At 33.1% G+C, this 11,694-nt stretch overlaps 1 protein-coding gene across 5 annotated transcripts in view; it reads left to right on the forward strand.

Moving 5' to 3' along the window:
• The window catches only part of LOC146539266 (potassium voltage-gated channel protein Shaw-like), a 52,994-nt gene that overhangs the window by 36,974 nt on the left and 4,326 nt on the right, over positions 1-11,694 (forward strand). For 2 of the 5 annotated variants that reach the window (XM_085185468.1, XM_085185467.1), the window contains 5 exons: positions 1,476-1,593; positions 6,088-6,282; positions 8,225-8,905; positions 9,109-9,244; positions 9,374-9,499. In XM_085185468.1, the coding sequence (XP_085041594.1) occupies positions 1,476-1,593; positions 6,088-6,282; positions 8,225-8,905; positions 9,109-9,244; positions 9,374-9,499 (1,256 nt within the window). Of the gene's footprint in view, positions 1-1,475; positions 1,594-6,087; positions 6,283-8,224; positions 8,906-9,108; positions 9,245-9,373; positions 9,500-10,486; positions 10,727-11,110; positions 11,209-11,694 lie in introns of those variants that run through there. The other 3 variants (XM_085185469.1, XM_085185470.1, XM_085185471.1) reach the window with 3 other exon arrangements.

Genomic DNA, 11,694 nt, shown 5'->3' on the forward strand with positions numbered 1-11,694 from the left:
GGAAATTGTAGCGCTAGGCCTTTCGTTTTCTATTGATCGTCGAGCTAAAATAAAGCATAAAACTTAAAAACTTATCGTTAGCATCTGTGTAGGGAGTTTTTTACACAAGCTTTTATTTTAAGCTTTAAATATCATTAAGTAGAAAAATAAAAGATTATAATATAAATCGTCAACATAATATATTTCGTTCTTTTGAAATTACACGAAAATATATTTATTTCATGCAATAATATGAGTTTATAATAATATAAAACTTTTTTTTGGTACGCGCCCTATACCGCGTAACCCACTACGCGGTATAGGGCAGGAACCTTTTATTAAGACATACATAAGTATATACTTTAGTAAAGTTTGTTAAATGCTCTTATTTACTCTATGCAAATGCAAATAATCTAGAAAGAAATTCAAACAAAAAATAATTCAAACTGAAAGCGGATAACTTGTATCCCAACTATTTCGAATATTCCAAATTAAAATTCCAAAGCAAAGTTTAAAGTTTGTCATTAATTAATCGTGTTATTTGTCCCATTAACTTAATGGGGGGTCTAATGGGGCTCTATCTGTGTTTCCGCGTTCATTCGGGTGCCGACATTGATTAATTATCGGAGGTGGAGTGACGATTTGGTTTAAGTTTTATTTTTGTTTACCAAAACCTATTTTATATTTACATCACTTTCAGTAATTGATATTGCAACATTTTTTCCCATTTTCTTGGTCTGGTAGTGAGACACATGGAGAACGGAAATGTCTTAATGGGAACTAAGTGTTTCAACACTAAATTCTCAGGTTCCCATTGCCTACCATGCTATGTGTAGGATACTGCGTGAAACTATAAAAATAAAAACAATAAAGATTGTGAATTGTATAGCGATTTATAATGTCTTTCTTTCTTTAAAATGTCTTTTAAAACACCAGTGGTTTCAAGTTACATTTCAAGATGCTTTTGTAGTCCACAGCTACGACATTTCTCAAACAAGCAACAAAGAATGTTCTGATAATAATACTAGAGTCAAAATAATGTTATATCTGATATTCTTTTGATAGTAAAGTGTTTGTGGAGTTGTATTGCCCAGCAAAGGCTCATAATTTTCTCGCGTGGCACTGCAGGAAAGAGGAAATCGAAAAATCCTATGGCAACGGAAAAAAAACTAATTATATCTATTTTATGTTTTAAAATCGACAAAAACAAAATTGTGGCTGACTATGAGTATTTAATAAACAAACCAAATAAGTAAACTTCTTCACTGAGAATCAAATTCTCAACTATTTCGTAGACCCTCTAACATCGTCCCACTGCATCACCATATTTTAAAATATTATAAAAAAAACATAATCTTATATAATATAAACTTAGTGTTGAGACACTCCTTCCCCACGCACCGGAAAATTTTTGAAGCATTACGTGTTCAGTTTCGAAACTCAACGCCGCGCTTTGCCTTGATCTTACATAGCTATAACTACGTCTATCCACACAGGACCGGTAAACTCCACTATCCAACCGACGTATGTGGGCCGCTCTTCGAAGAGGAACTCGAGTTCTGGGGGCTGGACGCAAACCAGGTGGAGCCGTGCTGCTGGATGACTTATACGCAGGTAAGGATAACATGCTTTTATTAACAGTGGTGCAAATGCACAACACAAGCCCTTGTACATTTGCGCCACAACGGGCCCATAGTAAATCATTTAATTTTTCATATTAGTTTCTTTGTTAGTCAAAGTCAAACTCAAAATATCTTTATTCCATAAAAATGCTTAACATTTACTTGGAAATGTCACAAAAGTAGAAAAAACGATTTTGATGCATATGCAAGATGTTAGATGCATATATGTTTTAAACAGGTGTATAATTACAAATAAAAATTTACTATTTTTTCAAATAAAGGTTTACAGGTGTATAATTAGGAATTAAAATATTATATAACTAAGGGAATGGAAACAAGAACAGGAAAATGTGCCTACGTAACGGAACTCAAACAACGTAGGCTTATGTACATAAACCCACTCTTACACCCACAGAGGTGCTGTTATATCATTTGAGATTATAAATATTTAAATCCATAATATGAATTATTTTAGCTTTACGCCGTATTCTATATATACCATGGTTGGCAAGGGAACCTAATGTCCCCACAGACACAGCGTCCCCCACGCACCTCTCTATTTTCGAGACATTGCGTATTGAGTAGAGCAACGAATTGAAAATAATTCATTGAAGCAAAATATTTTAATAAATAAATACAAACAGTACCAGAGGTCAGTCGTGGGGCTGAAGCATGCGACTGCAAACGAGACACGTAAGTGTTTTGGTTTTCACTCCAGAAAATGAAATATTTAATATTTTCTTTTCATCGCTCTGGTGCAATACCTCCAGAAATCGGTGGAATATGGTAAACGGAAGTGTCTTAATAGTAGGTTCCCACTGCCTACTCTGCCATGTCAGGATCCAGCGTAAATGTAAAAACATATTACACACTTACGAACTTTTAGCTCACGTGCTTGGAAGCCTAAATATATCCAATTCCAAAAGTACCCTATGACATATATACACAGCAAACTAATAACCTTCTTTTTTCGAAATCGGTTAAAAAATTCCACCCGCAATCTTAATGCCCACAAGGCAAACTTTCCTCATTTGTCGCTATTCAGTTTTTATGGTGTGATAACTTTCACCAATATTGAATTCGATGTTACTGATATTGTAACGATAAGGAGATATGGAGTTACGTGACCTTATTTGGTAATATTCTCTTTGTTGGTTGGTTGTGTATTTTAGGTATGGTATTGATTTTTGATTGTTTTTTTTATTCACGCTGTATCACGCATATCGCAGGGTAGGCGGAGGGAGTGTAGTTCCCTATCTCCTGTCTGAATTGAAGATAATATTTGTTGATTGACGAAACTCAACGTCGCACTCTGTCCTACCTGTGCGGATAAACGAACATGACTTATGAATCATTCTTGCAAATGAGCACGATAAGAACTTGGTGTTTAGACACACCATTCCCAGTCAAAAAATATAATACAATAATTCCCTCGAATTCCCTCGAATTTCCCTGAAATAGAAGCAATGCCCACCTGGTTTACATTCAGATACCATCCCATTTAACCACAATCCCCTCTTTTCATAATATAGATAAAAAAAAATTAAAAACCAAAGCAAAGATAATGGAATGTGGGCGAAAATATGAACGTAAAATAACACTTTCTTCTTAATATCTGTAAAAGAGTGGGCGGGCTTCGGGCGGACCCTCTAACATTTTATTGAAATATATATTTTGACTAATCTTCTCCAATTGAATTCAGGCAATGCGGCCTCCACGGCTTTTGTTACTGAATAAATTACTTTTATTTCTTTTCTCTGGCAACACTGCGTCTCTAAACACTCAATGTCTCAAAAATTGGTGGAAATTGGGGAGCAGAGTGTCTTAAAATTGGGTTTTTTTGTTTATTCGCTGTAAGTGTAAGTGTGTCATTGGATATCGCTATTCAACACACGTCTCAATAATTGGGTGGTGCGTGAGGAACTGAGTAGAAACACATAGTACAATCCACACGTAGTAGAAAGAACTTCATTTTTACACTTTCCGTCGAATCCTTGAGGCATTGTGTGTTGAGTGGCGAAACTCAACGCTGCATTTAGCCTCATTACCACAGTGAGGAAATTAAAATGTTCAATTATTTAATTTTCTCGAGAAATCGAACCCATAACTTGTCGTATATACCGTCACGGCACGATGAAATAATATAATATCATAATATAACCAAAAATAAATAATTTAATAAAAAAAAAATATGTACAAATGTACCCGTGTCTTTAAAATATCAATATGGAGGCAGTAATGAGGTCTACTGAAGAACATTTCGACCTACTTACTCAGGTGTGTATCATAAATAATATAGAATTGTTATATTAAAGTTTATTCAATATTTTGATGTATTATACTTTTTACTTTGAGATCAGTAATGGTGCAGGGGCACAAACGTGACTTTAAACGACACATATTGGGGGTTCGATTTCCACCAGAAAAGTTGAAATATTTAATATTCCCGTTGTTCTGGTAACGATACAAAGCATAGCATTTCTCCAGAATTTACCGAAACATGGAAAATATCTTATCGAAAACTTGTATCTAAACACTAGGTTCCAAGGTTCCCTCTGTTCCCTGTTATGTGCGGCGTATAGTGGAATGCTGAAAATAAATAAAAAATACAAATAAGTATGCAACCATCTTTAAATCATCGATAAGAAGACGGTAATGACGTCTACGACAGAATATTTTGACCTATATTCTCAGGTGTAAATCAGAACCTATTCAATCTCTCGCGTGTATAATGAGATACGCTTTTGATTCACTATACAGATATTTATAGGTATATAGGCTTTATGTTTATTGAGGCCGCCGTAGTAAAGCGGTACGGTTCTGGGTTCGATTCCCACTCGCGAGAATGGTTTAGTTTTGTTTTTCGCTCTTCTATCAAATGACAGCGCGGCGTTATTAGTTTCACGCTCTATCCTGCATTTAAGTTAGTGTTAAGATATTTGTCGTTTGTCAAATTCTTGAAGCATTGCGTGTTGATTGACGGAACTTCGTTATCAGAGCGAGAAAATGAAAATATTTAATATTGCATTCCCCAGGTAGAAATCGAAGCCACAACCCTCGCGTTTGCAATCAGCACCTGTCCCCTGAGCTACGACAGTCTCTAATATGTATATAATAAAAAAAAAACGAGTATAAAAATAACATAATAGCGTTGACCAAAATTTATTCACACGGAAAATGTTTTGAAGATCAAAATTTACGCCCCAAATAAATGTACATATTTCGCGGTTTTGCGGAAAACCGGCGACGGATGAGAAGAATTTATTGTAAATTAATGGACGAATGGTTAAAAATTTATATCTGTGAAACGTTTTTGGGCTAATTTTAAAAAGCTTTACTTTTCGTTTTATGATTCCTATTGTATGTTAAGATTAGCGGGAGCGGAGTGTTTTGGCACTAGATTTTCTTTTACTTCTACCCCTGAAGCGAACAAAAATTGTAATATCACGGCGTTGAGTTGCGTCAGACACTAGGTTCATTTCTATGTACGAGGTACAGCGTGAAAAAAATAATACTATAAATTACAAATTGAAACAAAAAAAATAATATATCTTTAAATTAAAGCACGCAGCTATCTCTAATTATACAACTTCAAAGCAACCATATTGCTTACATGAGTACCTAATTAACGTGTTCGAAGGTTTTTAGTGACATAAGTATAAATAATAAGTATAAGTATGAATTTTGAAAATATTTTACACTAGCTATCCGCGTACATCTTTGCCCGTATTTTTCCAGTACAATATTTTCTAGTGATAGGTAGGTTACTTTTACCTATAATTTCAAACATATTAAATTTCTAATTATATAATATTTTTACTTCTTCTTTTTTGTGCTTAACGAGGCAAAAAAACAAAAAACACAGCACACAATGCCTCTAAAATTCGACGGATAGCGGAGAGCGGAGAGCGAACAAATATACTGGTGATGGTTGTGGGTTAAATTTATCCATGCCGATTTTTTTGGTTATCAAGAAAAATATTAAATATATCTATCTGCTTGAATTTTTTACTTCAGTACATATACATTTTTTTTTCAGCTCCACGCTATATTCCGCACATAGAACCTGGCAACCGCAAATGGAAAAGTAGCAACCTGGGAATCTAGTGCTAAGGCTCTCCTCTCCTTTCTCGAGATTCCCTACTACATCTACTACAGATACAGATGTATTACGCATATTTTAGGCTTATGCTGATGTGAACCAAAAAAATATGATAAAAATATCAAGTTACATTTTAAGAAACCATGCCATTATTCAAAGTCAAGATATCTTTATTCCATAAAAATGTTTAACATTTACTTGGACATGTCATAAAGTGGAAAAAAATTAAATAAAATTTAATTTATATTAAATTATATATTTATCTTTATTAGTACAAATTATCAATACACAAAATGACTATACATTTTTTAATATAACTAGTATAGGTACTATGCGTACATATGTACAATAGGCAAAAAAACTAAAAAAAAACTTTTGTTCTAGCATCGTGACACGCAAGAAACCCTAGCAGTTCTGGACCGCTTGGACCTGGATACTGAGAAACCCTCGGATGAGGAGGTGGCCCGCAAGTTTGGCTTCGAAGAGGACTATTACAAGGGAACAGTGTCGTGGTGGCAGCAGTTGAAACCTCAAATGTGGTCGTTGTTTGACGAGCCCTATAGTTCTAACGCTGCTAAGGTATAATTTTGACATTACTGAATGGATTTTTTTAAACTTTCTTTTCTCTTTTCTCTATAACGCATATAGCAGAATAGGAAAAGGGAACCAGTGGCACACCATTCCGTTTCCCACAAGCGACCCAATTTTCAAGTATTGAATTGAATTTGAATTTCAAATCAACGCTGCGCTTCCTCTTCTTACTAGAGAGAAACTAAAAACATTTCTCCTGGTGGAAGTGGAACCCACCACCGCCGTGCTTACAGTCAAGTGGTTTCCCAATACGCCACGACGTATTTATATTTTTTATACGTCACTAAAATAAGTTGGGTGGCTCCAATATCAGCTATCAGCTGCAAAACTAAAATTGCATTGCAACATCTGACGTGGGATGATAATTACTGTGTCTGTGGGAACGTGAAATTAAAATATAATGCTGAATGGTTTCGATTTGTACAAATAAATTGTATAAATAAGTTAAAGTTATTATAAAACCGTAATTGCATCGTTGCATCGCCGTTTACAAATTCCACTCTGATAAATTTATACGAATAAAATGCGTATTTTCCAAATCAGCTTTGGGAAATGCCGCCTGGAAATATCCGAAATATTTGTTTTAAATTAACAGGAAATAGGTTTTTAAAATATTTTCTTAAACTAAAATAAAAAGAACAAATTGATCATAAATTATGATTAAAAACAACGTTCAAGTTAATAGTTAATTAATGAAAAGAAAGAAATAAACTTGTCACTTTACTATACTTAACTAACTTAAAATTACTAAGAGTTACGTATGACTCATTTTATTTATCTATTTACGTAATGTAATAAAGCCCTTTCTCAATAAATGAACTATCCAACATAAAATATAATGTTCAACTAATTGAATTTGAACTGATTCTAAAATCAGTAGTTTCTTAGATAAACGCGCTCAGCCAAACAAAAACTCTTGAACTTAATAATAAGTTTAGAAGTATAGATATAGTCTTACAATATCGATACTATTAAAATATTGAAGATATTCCATTTATATGACCTAGTTGGAAACTAAAACTAGCTAACAATATCTATTCTGAACTGTAGATGTTAGGAGTTGAATAAAATAGTTGAAGCTTGTCATAATTTGAAGACATAAAAAAACTATTTTAGAGGTGTTCTTGGTAAAAACAAGTAATTATAAACGCGATTGTGATGTCCCATTCAGGAGAATGAAATATTTTTATTTCGTCGATTTAGTAACAAGACAGAGAGTGGCAAAGAGTTCTTTCACTCTCAACTCTAAATTTCTTATACAATTGGGTGGAAAAGTGGGGAACGGGATCTCTTAACACTAAGTTTCCTCTCTACGCTTCTATATGAATAATGCAATGTAAAGCTAAAAGAACTGTAACCCCTCCGTTTTCTGCTTACCTTTCACAATAAGTATATGCTAAACAACAATCTATACGACTTTAAATTCATAAACTTTCAATTACTTTCAAAGAAAAGATATTACGACTTGGATATAAAGTGTTTATCGTGAAATTTCTAGGACACTTTTTCATGTAAATCTATGCAAATCGGTTTAATTTAACCCGGCTATAGTTCCTTTGTTGTGATACTGAAACTAACTTGGGCTCGGACGCTTGTCGTCTAACAATGGCTTCCTTTTGGCAAATTCTATTAGTCAAGTGCTTGTATGGAGGGGAAGGCTTAATGTTTATAGAGAACTGTAATTAGTATAAATTAAGGTCTTATATGTTAGATAATATTACGGAATAAATTTATTCGGTTCGATTCCCATATAGGGTTTTTTTATTGAAGATATTTGCGTTTAACTAGTCAATTAGGTAGTTATTTAGCCTCATTACAAAAGAGGGAGTTGCCATTAACATAAAATCTTGCCAAAAAAGGTGAAACTGCTAAAAGTATGCTCACTTACGAGCCTTGAATTAATTATGATTAATTTCCTTTTTTCTTCCAGATCATCGGTGTGATATCAGTGTTTTTTATTTGCGTGTCCATCATATCGTTCTGTCTGAAAACCCACCCGGACATGAGAGTGCCCGTGATCAGGAACTATACAGTGACGACGGCAAACCAAACACAAAGTTGGGCGTTAGACAAAGTGCAAACAAACGCCCATATAGCATTTTTCTATATAGAATGTGTGTGCAACGCGTGGTTCACCCTAGAAATACTTGTTAGATTTATATCTTCCCCAAACAAATGTGAATTTGTCAAATCTTCCGTCAACATCATCGATTACATCGCTACAATGAGCTTCTATATAGACTTGATTCTCCAAAAATACGCGTCTCACGTAGAAAACGCGGACATCCTGGAATTCTTCTCCATAATCAGGATCATGAGATTATTCAAATTGACCAGGCATTCGTCTGGTCTCAAAATCCTCATACAGACATTTAGAGCATCTGCAAAGGAATTGACGCTCTTGGTGTTTTTCTTAGTTCTCGGAATAGTTATATTTGCCAGCCTTGTGTATTATGCGGAGAGAATACAGACGAATCCTCATAATGACTTCAACAGCATACCTCTCGGGCTGTGGTGGGCGCTGGTGACGATGACCACTGTGGGTTACGGAGATATGGCTCCGAAAACTTACGTTGGTATGTTCGTTGGTGCACTTTGCGCGTTGGCTGGTGTAAGTATATTTTAATATAAAAAAAATATTTATTTATATAGCAATTTAAATTATTTTGCGAATCATTTCACTAAATTACAAAACCACACCAAAATCCTTGTTTAAATAGCTTAATTACAGTTTATTTATTTTCACAGCGCATTCAAATAACAAATAATAATGTTATATTAAAATTAATTTATATTTGTTTATTCCCAATATAGGTGTTAACGATAGCTTTACCAGTACCAGTCATAGTGTCGAACTTCGCCATGTATTATTCTCACACGCAAGCGCGTGCTAAACTACCTAAGAAGAGACGAAGAGTCATTAACGTAGAACCTACAAGACCGCCTATGCGTAAGTCCTTAACAGTGTATAATACTTTTTAACTTTGTACACAGGTAATGTAAACACATTTAAGCACTTTCCGCCAAATTTCTCCGGATATTGAAAGAAAAATGACTGAAAATTACTTTTTTGTCCTAGGTGCACCAGGAGTGCCTGGTGGTCCGGCGGGACCACTAGCACCAGGCATGGGCCCACAAGCTGTTAATAGAAGAATGAATGCCATTAAAACAAATCATCCTAAAGATATGATAGGACCTAACATGGGTGAGGGTGTAGACATCACAATATATTTTATTTAATGTTATGATAATAATATTCAATTACTGCAATATATTAAATGAAAAATAATAAAATAATAAAAAAAATTGAAATGACTAAATTTAAATAAAATTAAATTAAATAAGCAATATTATTAAATATTTAGAATTGGCACCTATTGGCAGAACAGATTCACTCGATTTCAATTATTACAGAACAATACTCAACTGAATCACCAACGAAGTTAACAAAACTAACTTGAATATGTAATTATAAATTAGAATTTACTAGAATATTTTCAATAAAATATTAATTTTCAATTGACAATACATATAAAAAATCCTTCCAAGTACGTAATTATATTTTTTTAGTATATTCCACAAAGTTAACTCCACAAAATAATTTCATTGAAAATATTCAATCTGTATAGAACTAACATAGATATCACGGTATTAAACTAAATTATAGAAGAAAGAAGGAACTTTATTAGTAACACAATTAATGATTTTTAACGTAATCGATCATTCATTTTATTCAACTCTTTAGTCGTTTAAATAAAAATAAGAATAACTATTGCTTTATCTATTCCATATAAAAAGACTTTTGATATAATTAAATTTATATTGACTTTGAGTAAAAATAGGTGAGACCGTTTCGACCTGACCTTGAAACGTTAACGGTGTATTGTTTGGCTTTGCCACGATATTATTAAAGCGAATGATATTTTCTTTTATATTTTAACTTGATTGTAACCAATTTCCTAAATGTATATTTTATCAGATATAGCTAGCTAGCTACAAATTACACGATATATACTAAAGAAAATTCATTCTTTTGTTATCTTACCTTAGAACGACTAAAAATATTCGTTGTTATAACAAAGAATAGTTAATTCATTAGCCGTAACGTTACTAGTTACTAATAATATTCCTTCAATTGTATAATAATCAACCCTCACACTACTAACAGCTTACGCGGTGTAATCCTCCACAGATGGTGATCGTAGCGAGCTTGAGGCTATGATCCAAACAACACCAAACAACTGTAAAAGAAAAAATTTAAATATGCTTTAAAAAAAGCGTACACTTGCTGGCTCCGGGAACTGGCTTTATATAACGCCCGCACAGAACGGAATTAGCTTTTGGGAATGTTAATATATATAACACATTAAATAATAACACAATTGCACCAGATCTTCAAGCACCATGGATTCATAGGTCCTATTGAGGATTGATGAGAGCGGAAGGTGAAAATTATTTAGGGACCATTTATCGGTTAATAAGGCTTTAATATTATTACGCAATGGAAAGGTTGTGCAATAAAATTTAAATCCTGATATTGTAAAAAAAATGCGCAATAATATTAGGCTAATAAAGACCGTTTTAGTTTCGTTAGTTAGCTGCTTTGCCGCCTGTCTCTTGTTGTAGATTGTAGTTGAAAATAGATAACTTGTAGTGAATGATTCATAACACAAATAACACATTAATATATAAACATAAACTTTAAATACACAAAAAATATATATTTCAATGTTTTTTTTATAATTCTTGTTTTAGTTGTTTTAGATGTAGAATGTAGATGTTATGGTAATATAAATATTGTATCACATACTTTCAGGCAATCATCTTCAAAAAACGACTATTTGTAACTCCACCACTCAGGCAACCCCGGCACTACTCAACACGGCGGTACAAGTTTAAAACTAGATGGACACGGTACTTACTATAAGAACTGTTTAAATAATCTAAATTTACAAATTAAAATTTGAACTCACATCGTTTACAACAAGAATAAATAAAAAAAATATATGGTAATTGGATCGACAGTCATACAATTAAATAATGATAAAATTTTAACTATTTTAGATACAGTTCATAAAGTGAGTACTTACGACATAACTCATAAAACATTGAAAAGCAACTAACATACTGTAAATGGTGAATGCTATTGCGTTTTCAATTATTCGAAAATATATATTTATTTATCTAGAGGTCCCTTTGTTTCTCATTTTCGAGGATCTTAATTTCGTTAATGGTACCGAAATATTTTTTCTCTTTGATAATCTTGTTATACAAAGCTAAATTAAACATTTAAATAAGATTTCAAATTGTAAGAGCAGAAAATATTACTTAATTCTTTTTATAAGTCGTGGTATAGTGGTAGTGTCTGATTTTAAACTCGATGACTATAAGCCTGATGTC

Source organism: Heliconius melpomene, chromosome 5 (assembly GCF_056956725.1).
Source record: "Heliconius melpomene rosina isolate 202511_hmr_F chromosome 5, ASM5695672v1, whole genome shotgun sequence".
In the NCBI taxonomy this organism is placed as follows: Eukaryota; Metazoa; Arthropoda; class Insecta; order Lepidoptera; family Nymphalidae; genus Heliconius; species Heliconius melpomene.